This window comes from Lissotriton helveticus, chromosome 3_1 (assembly GCF_964261635.1).
Source record: "Lissotriton helveticus chromosome 3_1, aLisHel1.1, whole genome shotgun sequence".
Lineage (NCBI taxonomy): Eukaryota > Metazoa > Chordata > Amphibia > Caudata > Salamandridae > Lissotriton > Lissotriton helveticus.
This window is the reverse complement of record NC_136061.1, coordinates 821743862-821759133: the sequence shown is the minus strand read 5'-3', so window position 1 is coordinate 821759133 and position 15272 is coordinate 821743862. Positions and strand designations below refer to the sequence as shown.

Here is a 15272-nt window from a genome sequence, read left to right as displayed (position 1 = left end):
CTTTCAGAATCTTCTCTGTGGAAAATGGCTGTCTTCGGTGAGAGAAATTGAAAATACATGTCTTCTAATTATCGTGCAACCTAGTTATAGAATTGCACTTGTGGCGCACCTGCGTGTCTTTGTTAAGAATATGGAGAAGAAGCCGCCACTCTAAAGTCTGGATACCTCCATGTGATGCTCATCGTCAAATACTGTGCTTCATTACCTTAAAGCTTTGCTTTATTCTGCTATATAAATATAATCAAATTCTAGAACATATATATCCATATCTTTATTAAATTCAAGTACTACAGTACTATTCAGCAGGAAACCATGACCACCTGTAGCTTTAACAAGGTGGTCAGTATCACAAGGCTGCAACAGTGATGGTTCCTTATGTGAAGTAGCCCAGTTGCCCACTTTTGGGTTCTGCAGGGAGATGCGTATCCATGGGAAAGAACAGAAGGTAAGTAACTTGTTCAGCTCCTCTCCACTGAATTGATTGGAAGGCGTTTAATGATTCATTCAGGGCAGCTGGTAAAAGTACAGTTAAAAAATCCAGTGAAGATGAGTCACAGTGGACCTGAAAGCAGTGAACTTTAAAGCAGCTGATATTCTTCTAGATACAGGGTAGAAGTGTATTGATAGCGCACCAAGTAGCCGACAAAATTCTTTACTCTTATGATGTGCATTGAAGCCCTTCAGCCGAAGTCTGGAGACATTGATTGCAGGAAGATGGTGTCAATGTGATGTGGAGTTCTGCATCACTCCTGCTAATCGTTCACAAGTGATTGAGAAATGTCTTAATATTCTAAAGCAAATATGTTTGCTTTCTTTGTGTTTGCTTTGTTTGCTGTGTTTGCTTAATATTCTAAAGAGCAACACAAAAACACGATGAATGGAATGCTGGACATTGTCACACATTCACCCAAGTCACAGATCTGAGTTAAGACCATCCTTTCTTTGCTCACCAAGTCACCCCTGTTTGGACCTAGTCACACGCTAATCCGTCTTGAGTGTGCTTTCCATGGGGACAGTCCAGCCCAAACTGCCAGCCCTGGTCCTCCTTGGACCAGAAAACAAGCATCTTGGGATCGGTTTCAGGGTTTCACCTCTCATCAGCCAGGCTATCCTGTATCTAGTGGCATATAGAGCACAGGACTCACGTCCGAGCATACCCTCCCCACTATGGGTGACTATAGCAACACTAAAAGATGATAGACGGAATGCTGAACATTGTCAAACATTAACTCCCAATCACAGATCTGTGTTATATCAATCCTTTTTTTGCTCACCATGCCACCCCAGTTTGGACTCAATCAAATACAAATCACAGGCCAGCCCAAGCTTTCAGGCTAGGTCCTCCCTGTTCGGACTGGACTGTTCCCATGCCACTGGATTCAAGCGAGCCTGGCTGATGAGGGTTGTTACCCCAAAACCAGTCCCAGGGTGCTTGTTTTCTGGTCTAGAGAGGACCTGGCCTGGCAATGTGCGCTGGACTGTTCCTGTGGGGAGCAGTGTCAAGATTGAATTGCATATGGCTGGGCCCAAACTTGGGGTGTCATGGTGAGCAAAAAAAAACAACCAATGGACTAAACCCAGATATGTGACTGGGGGTGAATGTTTGACAATGTTCAGCATTCCGTCCATCATCGTTTTGTGTTGCTGTTGTCGCCCATTAATATTCTAAATCCCTGTAGGCCAATCCACCTCTGGCAGCCTATGTTCTGCATTTAGCAGCAAAATATCTACTCTGGGGGTAATGGTATGTTTAAGCAGTGAGTACAAATCTTTTCTAGTGCATTATCCAAAGACAAGTAGATCTGATTTGGTATACAAGGAAGAAGCATTTCAGAATGCTAGACACAGAAGGCTCCATTTAGTAAGGCGGAAGAACTCTCCTCATCAGAGAGGCAAAATAAGCAGCTTGGTTGAGTTATATGTGCAGCCTCCGAATTCCACCTCACACTTCCTATATTTATATATCTCAGCGCATGTGATGAATCCAGGAAATGTTTTGTATCCACCATCAGTGCTTTAAATGGGTAGGTAATGTCAAGTACTGAGTACCTACACTTCTTTCATTCTGAAAGGCAAGTACCAGCACTTCTCAGGAAGGTGATTTACTTTTAATAGGAGAGAGAGCGCTATCCATCATTAAACCGGATTTAGCAGTCTGAGCAGTCTGGACAGCAAACATCTTAAGGGACCTTTACAGCCATGAGAAGTATGGCATATTTTATATGTTAACGGCGCAGGTGGTCGAGGAAAACTTTGTTTAAGATTAAGTTAAAGAAAATGAAATTCCAGAGAGCGTTCTGACGGAAACCATCGGACAGATTCTCTGGCACTCTCTACAACAGGCGAGTGTTACTTCGGCCCCTTCCGTTTGCGGAGCAGCCTCAGTGGCACATCCTTTCACTCTGGAATTTGACATGACTTGTTCGGCTTACGGGCTGCTATGGAGCTGTAGCAGAATAGAAGTGTATCCGAGGAACGGAGCTCCGCAACGGGTCCGATCCAGCGGCACACAAAAGACCGAGTAAATATTCGCATCGTTTTCTGATTCTGCCGGCAGCAAATGGCGGCCGCCCGCAGAGACACTGCGGCTGCTGCTTAATAGAAATCGACAGAACGCATGTTATCATCACATCCCATTCCTTTCCGTGCTATGCATTCGATCAGATAGATGAGGTATAAGTGCTGTTCTCTTTTTACGCACACATATTATTTTATTAACATTTCTGGAGCTCTGGCTGCAAGCCTTTATTTCTACCCATTGAGGTTTGGAAGGATATTGCACTGTTCACACATTTAAAGAAGGCAGCCATGTTGGGAGAGTGGTCAGGTGACAATTTCTTGACATCTATCAAGACATTTTCAAGCACTGGCCCCCTTCGTTTGCCATTTCTTTCCAAATGTTTACCAAACATCCTTTCTAAGACAAGGCTTTCTTTTCATACTGCCAATTAGCTCGGAAGTAAAAAATATATCTCAGTGGAAGTTATTCTTTTTAAGGCTACCAATGACACCTTGACGTGCTCAAGTCCTGTTTTTGTTTAACTGGTAATGCATTCTAAGAACTGCAGTCATAATTCCCTTAGGTTGAACACTTGGAGCAAATTTACAGATTTTAGTTGCTTGTAAAATGAAACACCAGAAATTGAAATATTATGGCAAGTGGACAGGCAACCATAAGTTTACCATACAGCTATCAGTACGTTTTTTGTGCCTTAACTTGCTGCCTGATGAATTCTTCAAACACCAGAAAAAATGTTTGGTTGGCACATAGCAAAGACTTTGACTGGGGCTTACCCACATTGTTATTGACCATCGTTCACATGCTAATACACACAACACGCTTTGCACAAGATATATGGATAAAAAGCTGTAGGTGACCATCTTCTAACAATATGATGCTGGCCCTATCACAATAATGTGCTTTAAAACGATTCACCCGTACCCCTCAAATCTTTTTTCCAATCTGAACCAACTGTGGCATGGATGGTGAATGCATTTTCTTTCGTTCTTTGAATGCTTGTGTATGCAGAAGTGAGATCTGTTTTCTAACCGACAGATGTTTAGGCATACAGAATTGGGTGGATACAAATATATTGTTATAGGCTTGTACTTCTTTACAGTTCCACTCAGCATAAGATTTACATACACGAAGGCCCTGATTACGAGTCAAGTGGAGCAGAATTACCTTATGGAATTTGCTGTTCCCGCAACCAATTTTACAAGCTAGTAATTTTGGTTGGTAAAATCACATGAGATTTTGGATTCAGCAGCAGTCAATCCTCACCATTCACCCCTGATACACTTGTTCCTTAGCAAGGGGGGATTATTGCTTACTCCTCCTTCCAAAAACAATTTTCCTTTTCCCTCCCTTATCTTCTCAGCCCCCGCCCTCTACCTCCACAGGATATTCACTGCTCCCATCTATCCCAGCTGAGAGCTGGGGATAAATTGGAGTGCTAAGCTTCTCATAAGAGGGAATAGCGTGCAGAATTCTGCATGGTAATTACGTATTTGCATGTTTTTCCTCATTCTGAAAAGTTTAACTTGTAATAGGCAGGATTGCATGCAGAGATACCATCCAGTAGCAATAATAGTGGCCTCTGGTAATTTCCTTACGGAATCCCTCTTAACTTGTAATCAGGGCCTGAGGGAGGAAAGACTGGCCCAGATCTGTGTATTCCCTTTTTAACGGGTTGAAACCATTAGCTACCTCCCAAATGTTCTAGAACGCAAGGGGTGCTGTAATTTGCTCTGTTACCCTGCGCTTCATTTTCTAAATACAAGAGTCCTTGAGCAGCATCAACAAAGCCTGGGATCATTCAACTGACACCTACTCTGACTTGCAGGTTAGGATCCAGCATCCAGTTTGTCTGCAATGATGGCTATGACCTACAAGGCTCCAAAAGCATCACCTGCATGAAAGTCAGCGACATGTTTGCAGCCTGGAGTGACCACCGGCCGGCCTGCAGAGGTAAGGTCACTTCTAGTTCTGGTGCACGGACATTAATTGTTAACATTCTTGTGGCATTGAAGATCTTCTAGAAATGTGCGCCGTCAATTAGTCACAGAGTCAGTAGTTGTAATAAGATTTTTTTTCAAACTCTTTTTTATTAAATTGTTTACTGTTTCCAGAAACTGCGAGAATCAATTTGATACATTTAAAAGTCAACTCGCCCCTCCATGTAATTCGACTAGCAGAACAGTGCCCACTCCTTTCGCCCATTTCCTCAGTGGTCCAGAGTTTCTTCACACCATATCATTAAGTGCCCATAGGATATTCCCCCCGGTTGCTCCTTTACAGGAGGTTAGTGCATGTCCCTGTAGTCCTGTCATGGGCCCCATGCAGCCTCAATTTTCCTCAAGCATGCACAGACCTCATATGCAGACTTCTCAGCCTGCATTCACTAGTCTATGTTGGCCGCCCATCGCTCAACTGTAGGAGCGCCCCCGCTGCTCCACAGCTGTACAATGTCCCTCTTGGCCACCATGAGAGATTACACAGCAGCACTGCATATTTAGGTAGTGTCTGTTCCCCTCAGATTCCCCGCGCCAGACCCAATGATATCGTCTCCCCTGTGACCTCCAACAGCCAGCCTCTCACCTGGTTCCAGTAGTGTTGACGTTTCTACCAGCCCCACATGGTATGAGCAAGTGTGCCATAGTTGTACCAAGGTTGGTTGGTACTAGCCTTATGGAATCCAAGTGTTGCTTCTGCTACAGAAATTGTTATAATGAAAAGAGTGATTTATTATTTTTGTTATCAGCAATGTGGTTGTATGTGGGGATTGAATCACTAAGCATTCTAAATAATTCAAAACCACTCCCAGAAGACTCCTGCATGTCATGAAATGGAGGTGATCTGTGTCCAGGAATCACTACTGATGGAGCCACCATTATTAGTTGGGGCCCATTTGATGCACCACACAGTGACAAGGCCAGCGGTTGTTCTGTCATCGTGAACACAAACTTCTGCCCATACTCTACACAAAGGGGGATAAGCTAGAGGTGGGCGGACAGAGCAGTGTTAATGTTTGGCAGCCCCTCTATTTCTACTAAGAACTGCATGAGAAATGCAAAAAAAGAGAAGGATGGTGTGCTTGAACTAATCTCAGCCTCTGGCAATCACTTTGTTCCGATTAGCATTTTTGTTTCTCTGTGTCACTACAGACAGGTTCCACCAAACTTATATAAATCACCACCGACCCTACTCTTAAAAGAGCTCTTCAGCCCCATCTGTCAGACCATGACTCCTTGGACCAAAAGCAATCTTGGACCTCTTTTATCCTAGAGTGGCCTCATCAGTGAAGTGCAGCCTGAGTCCTGAGGCACCCACTGCCCAGACTGATCACTGGTAGCTGAGACAGACAGGCGTTTCAGCCATCACTCTGTTTTCTTCAGTAAAACCTCTAAATGAGGCTCAGACTGCTCTGTAAACTAGGCGTGCCTGTTAAACTGAAACTGACCAGACACTCACTGAACTTGTTTAACCCATCGCCGCGGGGCTAATTCGCCCGCGGCGCAGGGGGGGTAGGAGGGGGGCCGCGCGCGGCGCCGCCGTGCTAATGACGAGCTTGGCTCGTCATGCAGCACGGTGGCACTGTGCTGATGACGAGCTGAGCTCGTCATGGCCACGCCCGCTCAATGGAACGCCCAGCATAGCGGGGTAATTATCCCCGCGTGGGCGTTCCGCGGAGGTCATGACGAGTTTAGCTCGTCATCAGCATGCAAGAGGTTAAACTGGGATTATTTCTCCACCAAGGGAGAGATCTGCTTGCTGGTGGTCTAAGTGAACCCCAGACTCTAGGGAGGCGCTTGTGGGATATTAACCCCTGAAGTTCTCACTTAAGCAGAAATACATTTGAGTAACTGCTGTTTTACCCCAAAATGCTGTGTAATGTCAGATTCATGGCTATTGGGGTTATTTATTGCTAGGGCTCGCCAGCTCACCAGGTCAGCGGAGGCCCCTCCTTCTGACCCCGGTGGAGGATCACCACCCTCTCTAATGAAAGTGTATCCACCGGCCACAGCTGACAGGCGAGCATGCCTCCAAGCTGATGTGGCCCCTTGCCATTCTTTTTTGCTTTTCGGAAACATAGCTTCAAAAAAGAGGTCTTTTTAAGAAAAGCAAAAAAAAATGGCTGTCATGAATGATGCACGAAAGACTTGCATGTGACGAATGGATGGCAGACAGCTTCTGACTGATCACGAGCGGCGCTAAGGTGGCCCCACAGCAGTTCCCTCACACCTAAATGAAGCAGGTAAACCAGAAGTTTGAAAGGGTAGGAACAGTTTTCCCAGCTGCCAGTCTAAACAGCCTCTTACAAGTGCTTAATTTGTAAATTAAAGGGTGCCGGTGCCCGAAGCTCCGCTTAGAAACATGTGTCGCTAGTGTAATAAAATGTGCACTCACGAAATTCCAAAGACACCTAGTCCTTGACTCTTTAATCTACTAAGAGGCACCGGCTTCCTTTAGGTCACCTCTGCAGGTTTCTGCTTTCTCCTTTTGACACTTCTCCCATCTTCCTCTTCCTCCCTCTTTCCTCCTTTTAAAAATAAAAATTCTCCTCTATAAACGTCTGATACAGAAAATGAAGTGCCGGTCCGCAAAAATAAGTGCGGATGCCCCCCACCGGCTCAATTTAAGCACTGTCTCTTATAGTCTTTTACTTAGCACCAACCATGTGTTATACAAGCTAGCTGGACTTGTGCAAATGATCTAGCTATCAGATATCAATCATGTCTGTATGTTCAACATTAGCGGATACTGAGACAACGGTGATTCGCAAAGAAAACGGAATTGGAGCAAAATGCATCTGTTCCCTTCCTGCTAATTAACTAAATGTCACGTGCCTAAAGGGCAGATGTTTATAGCTAGTGTCACCAAACGCGCAGATTTCCTGGATAGATTGCACGAGCTAAACATAGTCTTAATTAACTTTCTGTTGGAGACATGCCCGTGTACTTTTTCTGATGGGAGCAGATGAACATATTTTGCATACATGTTCTATAGGCTCAACCCAAGGTTCTCGCTATAATGACCTGCTTCTGTGATTGCAGGTGACAGAATGAAGCAAGCCGGAATCAATTAGATAATTAAGCGTAACTAACCTTTGCTCGGGGTATTAACTGTGACTAACACTGTGCTAAGAACGTTAACGCAATCAATGTATTGTCCTGCAGTTATGGACTGGGAATGAAGGCGAGGGTGTAAAATACGGGCAATTTGCAAATAAAACAGTAAAGACCAATTGACATATGGACACTACGCAGCAGTTGCACCTAGGTTGGTTTGTATTAGCTTATTACCACTAGGAGCTGCTAAAATAACATAATATTTTTCCCGTATCATGTGCATACTTTGCAAGAGAGTTACATTAATTACAGAAACTACGCTTGGTGGTCTTGTGCGTGAAAATTACTCGAGTCGTGCCTGTATAGTATTTAAAGGCATGCAGTGAACCCTGTTACTGCAGCACGTGTAGATGTGCCACACATTCCATTTTGCAGGACAAGACATAGGGAACAATTCAGCCAGCGCTAAATACTATTTACAAGTCCCTTGCATCACTGGTGCGTCGCTTTTAATATGGGAAAAAGTGACATACCCAATGGCGTAGCTAATCATACTGCCCGGGGTGGCACCTTAGTTTGCCGCTCAGGTGCAGGTGGGAGAGTGGCCGACGGCCGACTTGTTCCAGGAGGCGGGGCCGAGGGGTTGGTGGTGGCAACAGACACGACTCCCGCTGCCCCCAAAAACAGTGCTGCCCCATTAGCTACGCCACTGGACATACCAGCAGCGCAAGTAAATAAGCCCCTACGTGTATTCCTAATCTTGCTCCAAACAAGTAAACACAAATGCTCGCGGTTCCTGCTTTGTACACTCTATGAACTCTAAATACAAGCAAAGACCAGTAGTTAATTTTGGCATTTTAAGCACCCTGATTGGCTCAAACAATCTCAGAATGCCATTATTGTCGCTAATTATTGCTGTTTTTTTTATAATATCCTTATTAGGACTAGGTCGGGGGGGGGGGTACATTTAATTACACTGGTGTAATCAGAGTCATTTAGGTAATTATGCGTTTCTTTTTGACACAGAATTACTGATTACTACACGATTACACCTGCTTGTGTAATTACGAGTAATTTGTGGAAAAATAATCCTAACTCAAGAGCACATTTAGTGACCATAAGTGGCCACTCGCTATTTGTGTTCCACTGCATTTAGAGCTATTTCTTAACGCAAAAAGCAAAATGGACACAAGTGTGTAATTTGTGCTAAAAAAATAACAATATTTGCCAGAAGTATGTTAGGAGGAAAATTCTTCCCCAACATCACAATTAGAGCTATTTCTTATTTCTTGTGTGCATTTTGGGTATGAGGGGGCGATTTTGCAATAAGAAAATAGCACTAAATGCGGGGGTAAATTGGATTAAAATCCTACCATAAGAGCACATTTAGGTGCACATGCCTCAAAATAGACAATAGCGATTCTTTAATTGCGATTTTTAAATAATCGCATTTAAAGAATCGCTATTGCCTGTGCACGTTGGAATCGCAACTAAATTTGCGATTCCTACACATTCCTTAATTTATCAACATGTTGCGCACACACATGCCCCAAGGGCATGTTTGTGTGTAACATGGGACTTTGAAAAATTCACTTTAGTGCATTTTTCAAAGAAATCGCAAACTACCATCAACCTTAGATTGACGGTAATTTGCGATTCATATTCGCAAAATCGAACATTTTTTTGTTTAATGCATTGCATTTAAGGAATCGCAATTTGAAATTCCTTAAATGCAATCGCAATTTAAGTAATCGCAGATTTTTCAATTCCTTAAATTGCGATTTTTTTCATTTGGGATGATGCATCCCAAATGCAAAAATACAGGTCGCAAAGGGGCAGATTCTGCGAATCTGCCCATTTGCAACCGGTTTCTATGTTGATGCATGTGGCCCTTAGGGAGCTCAAGTGGCTACTTTCGCTTGCTACTCCTGTTCAGTCTCATTTAGCACTATTTCTTAGCGCAAAATACATTCTCGTGCCATGAATAACTCTTCTTGCATAATTATGCATAATATAATGGAATTTTTAGGTGTTTCTGTGCGATTACACCACACTGAACTACGCAAGTTATGCCAACCCCTAATCCTTTTTCACATATTCAGGTACTCTCTATTTTCACATACCTGTAGAGATGCATTTTCATAGACAATGCACTGATTTTATAACTTACTATATATATTATATGTAGAATAGCAAGCCCGTCTGCGCCTGGACAGCGCCTACCGCCAGGACCCCTTGGCCCTCTCGCCACATGCCGATATGCCACCACTGAACTCCGGGTACTGACCCCGGATACCAAAGCAACAGTTGCCTCACCTCCGCACCGCGATCAACTAAAGGCCCCTTCTCCTGCCAGCTCTGCCATTTCTCCTGCAACACAACCTACTAGGTTCCCACTCCACCCAGAAGACCACAAACAACCTGGAACCACTCCAATGTATCCAACTCAATGCCTGTTACCTCTGCAAGTAAGCCACGTAAATTGGAGACACCACCACCACCCTCTCCATTGACTGTGCCTTCATCACCGAAACATGGCTTAAACCCTCCTCAAACCCTGACAACTCCATCATCATCCCTATGGCTACAAGATGACTCATTGTGACTGAATCAACAAACAAGGCCGAGGCATTGCCATCATCTTTAAGAAAACCATTGGATGCACCTTCACCAACTACATCCCCGCGCCTCTCATGGAGCACATGAACTTCCAACTACAGGTCGACACGAAAACCACGATAAGGTGTACACTTGCCTACAGACCCCCGGGACCCCGTCCTACCTTCTGCGATGCCCTCTCCCACCTCATCGACCCCAAGCCATCGACTCCCACATTGACGTCCTACTCGACGACCTCAACTTCCACATCGGCGTTCCCAATGACGCCAAAAACAAATGAAATTTAGCCACACCACAGAAATCACCTGGATGGACCACTCCATCGTACACTTCACTATTGTCAACACTCCACACCCATCACTATGCGCAACACCTCCCACAGTAACTGGAGCAGGATCACCAACTCTCAGTGGACACAGGAGCTCACCACCACCCAACTCTTCGCCTCAGCAGACCTGGACCAGGCAATTAAGAACTTCTCCACCTGGATCACAAACTGCTCGGACAGAGTCACCCCACTGAAACCAGCAAAAGTCAAGAAAAACTCCAAACATGTCAGCTGGTAAATCCCAGAATTCAGGACAAACAAGCGCTACTGCTACCAACTGCAGAAGCAATAATGTGCCTTGAAGAACCACTCCGAAATGCCGCTCACAAAATAGTCCTCAGCGACTATTACCAGCTCATCAAGAAAGCAGCCATTACCGCCCGTATCGACATCGCAAGCAACCACACAAACAGGCTCTTTAAAATAAACAAGGGGTCCAAAAGCCACAGAGAACACCATCCACCCTTCCCAACAGCCTAGAGACACCATCTCAGACTACTTCCACAGCAAGATTGCCACCATCTACAAAAGCTTCGACCCCTAACCCACCGCCCTCAACCTCAACCCCCTCAACCAAACAGCGGACACCGCAAGACATTAACCTCCTGGTGTCCACTCACCATCCAGACCACCACAGCCATCATGTCTTCCATCCACTCCGGAGCACCCACCGACCCCTGCCCTCACCACCTTTTCAACCTTGTAGCGAACCCCTTCAACACAGCAACCTTCCCGGACAGATGGAAACATGCAGAAGCCTAAAGAAATACTCCGAGGACCCCAGTGACTTAAAAAATTATCAACCGATCACCCTGCTCCCTAATACCCGGCCAAAGTACTCAAGAATTCCATCAACCACCAACTAAATGAATTCCTGGAACATAAGCACCTGCTGGACAGCTCACAATCTAGATTCTGTGCCTACCGCAGTCCTGAGATGACTGTAATTGCGACCTCAGATGACATCAAAAGTCTCCTTGACCGCGGAGAAACAGTTTCCCTGATCGTCCTCGACCTCTCTGCTGCTTTTGACGTCTTCCACAACACCTTCATCAACAGTGTCTATAGCATCAGCATACAGCACAACACCTTAAGTGGATCGCCTCCTTCCTTACAGGACACATACAGAGTATTCTGCTACCTCCCTTCTCATCCGCCCCAAGGATATCATCTGTGGTGTACCCAAAGGATCATCACTCATCCCCACCTTATTCACCACCTACATGACCACACTCACAGACATTGTCGGATCCCACGGCCTCAACATAATCTCCTACACTAACTAATTCCAACTGATACGCTCTATCAACAAGGATCCAACCAATGCCAAAACCAAACTCTCCAGCGCCATGACCAACTGGATGAGAGACATCTGCCTCAAACTGAACTCTGACAAGACTGAAGTGCTAATTTTCAGGAACAACACCTCCGCCTGGGACCGCAGCTGGTGGCCAGCTGCACTTGGACCAACCCCTACACCAACAGACCATGCATGCAAACTGGGAATCATCCTCAACAGCCAACTGACCATAAAATGGCAAGTCAACACAGTTGCCTCCTCCTGCTTCCACACCCTTTGCATGCTCTGCAGGATCTTCAGATGGATCACAGTCAGCAAATGAAAGACTGTCACTCAGGCCCTCCTCACCAGCTGCTTCGACTACAGCAATGCTCTCTACACTGGCATCTCCACCTTCCTCGTCAGAAGGCTCCATACCATATAGAAAGCCACAGCCAGACTCATCCTAGACCTTCACAAACAATCACACATCACCCCCCCCCCCCACACACACACACCTCAGAGACCTCCACTGGCTCCACATCCATTAGAAAGGCCAGTTCAAGGTCCCCACAAATGCCTACAAAGTCCTCTATGATCAAGGATCATCCTACATCAATCATCTACTGAATTTTCATCAACCCTCTAGACACCTTCTCTCCTCCTCACCCACCCTAGCACTCACCCCCTGCATCCGTCGCAGCAGGAGCGAAGGCTGCTCCTCCTCCAGCATTGCCGCCAAGACTTGGAACAACCTGCCCCTCTAAACAACTCTGTCCCTGGTGGACTTCAGAAAGAGGCACAAGACCTGGCTCTTCGATGGAGACACAGCATCCTAAACACCCAGATACCCTTAAGGGTGACAGTGCTGCACTCTACAAATACTGATTGGTTGATTAATTGATTGGCTGCCTTTGTACTCCTCATAATGAATCACACGGGTTCACTGCACCTTGATTTGTGCTGATTTTGGTATTTCACAGTTAAATCAGTGGCCAGGAGACCCATTTCCTTTTTTGCACCAGGGCCCATGACACACTGGCTACACCATTGGTTCTCACACCAGATCAATTCAGACTTATGTGATCAAATTGCCAAGAACTTTAACAGCTGTATGGACAGTATTTGCCTATGGAGCAGTTTATGTTGAGGGCTCATTGGAACACATACTTTGCTACGCTTTGGATATGTGGATAAGAATGGACTTTTCTCGTCCGACTCCATTTTGTCCACTCTGTCAGCATCTTTGTAGCATTCTACTCCTTCGTCTACTGTTCTCGTTCAGTGTATTTTGTATAGTCCTCACAAGGCCTGAAAACATTAAAAGAACTTTATGTAGAACACATTGCAGAGCTTAATGAAACACACAATGGCATAAAAGAAATTAAACACAGCAAATCAACAGTGTGCATTGCAATTACTGCTCGGGCTGCAAACCCCACATTGGCAAACACAGATCAATTCAATTCTGCCATAAGGTACCAGGAGAAAAAACGGTTACTTCATGGGAGGATTACTCCACACTTACTATGCGATATGTGATGATGTATCCTTGCATCCGGTGGGTCTAATCAAGTCTGCTTGTACTGTGGTTTGGCTCTTTTTAGAATGATTGCTAGAGAAAGTCTATCTTCGGCTGAGCTCTGAAGCTGCAAAATGCTGTTTCTTCGTATGTCGGCTCCCTAACGGTTAAAGGTCATTCTAATTGCTTCCCTTTGGTTTAGAATTCTTTTGGTGGAAAGGTCACCTCTCTAGAAAACATATTTTGCTTCTTCTGTAATCACTGTCATTGAGAAATTTGAAACGCTCCTTGTTAGGGCCATGCTCAGTAGAGATCTGTGGAAAGAACACGCATGCAAGGTCAGGACTCAAGACGATACCACGCACACAGATTCCTACAGCATATCGATTGTCTTCGTCCTCCTTCTTTAGCTCCTGTGCGAGCTCACCTTCCAGCTATATCATCAAAGAGTGACCTAATGCACACAATCCCCATTGCCTTCCAATTTCCCAACGTGCCTTTGGAGAGTTAAGGGCATGCTACATTTGCTTTACATTGGATTTAGTATCACAGAACCTGCCTAAAGGTTAGCCTGTGAGAGACTCCAACTACAATGAGCCCAGTCAGTCAAGCAGCTGTGAGGATTATTTGTTTCTTCTCTTTTAAATTTGCCTTACAGTGAGTGGTGGACCATGCAGACCGAGGAATGAAAAGTGAGAAGGTGAAATATCTCTATACAACAAAAGCTGTCTCATCACCGGGCCAGTCACCTCTGACTTTATAGTATGACAATATACAAAGGAAGCCGCACACCAATTAATGAAGCCATTTAGTGGTTGCTTTGAGTATGAAAATCCGCTAATCATCTCGGAAGTTCAAGAAACAGAGCTGCGAAAACCCTAATGCATTGTTTAGTGACATGGTATTTCTCGCATTACCATTTTACAAATACTTACCAGGTTCTGCTTGCCAGTGACAAATCTCACAATTTTTCTAAAGAAAAAATATGGTGTTTCTTACTATAAAAGTTAGAAATACTACCTGATTTCCCCATTACAAATTATTGGCCATTCTTTTAAAAAAAATGTTAGCATTCTCCTCATTAGCTTGTCTCCTATTTTCCAAATGTCCTTCAACTATTGAAACGGTAAGAGGAATCAGAGGAAGTCATGAAATGCAGAATGAAAACCCATTGCAGCAGCAAAGGTGTGCCTTCAAAAGTCGCATTTTGGTGTTAGAAGTGAAAGAAAGTGTCACTATGTTCTAGGTTACTGTGATATAATTGCATTTTACACTATGTGTAGACCTCTGATTTTGCTTCATCTTTTAAAAGCAGAAGACTCATATGTAGCGAAGAGCCTAGAGTCTAAACTAAATCCAGGAAAGTAGGAACTACCCAACATTCTTTTAGACCATTTACTATATAACTGAGGTCAATTTCAATTGTTAGTATTTTTTAAATATCTTGTACATGTGGCAGGGATTCTGCTGTTCTAGATCTACTTTGGAAACTCCTATCCTAGATTATGTGGATCTTGATGGAGAGCTTGGCCATCCCTCACAACAAAACATTGCCTTCCCAGAGTATTGATTCACCAAAATCTGTTTCTTAGCAAAGGCTTTATCATGGCAGTAAAATTAGCTCTGGTAGAATATGGTATCCCTGTGAATTGTACTGGCCCATGTTTATTTTCCTTGGCTTATTTTGGCACTAGAACATATTATCAGTCATTGAATTCGTATTTGAATGTATAAGGTATATAAAACTAATAAATCCAATGGGATTAGGGTATTGATTTTGGTAGCATTAACAATGAAATAGGAGTTTGTGTACTGAATGGTGTCTGCCCAGGCATTAATAATGCCCATTACCTAACAAAGTGAGCTGACAGCTGTCTCTCTCTTGAAAAAAACATGTCTGTGTTGCGAGTTTGTTGGTTTTTCAGCATATTTCACCGTATACTGCTTAGTGC

The 15272-nt window shown here is 44.4% G+C and overlaps 1 protein-coding gene across 1 annotated transcript in view; it reads left to right on the top strand.

Annotated features, from left to right (window-relative positions):
• The window catches only part of CSMD2 (CUB and Sushi multiple domains 2), a 607842-nt gene that overhangs the window by 12946 nt on the left and 579624 nt on the right, over positions 1–15272 (top strand). The window contains exon 4 of the mRNA XM_078683053.1: positions 4347–4471. Coding sequence (XP_078539179.1) covers positions 4347–4471 — 125 coding nt within the window. The remainder of the gene's footprint in view (positions 1–4346; positions 4472–15272) is intronic.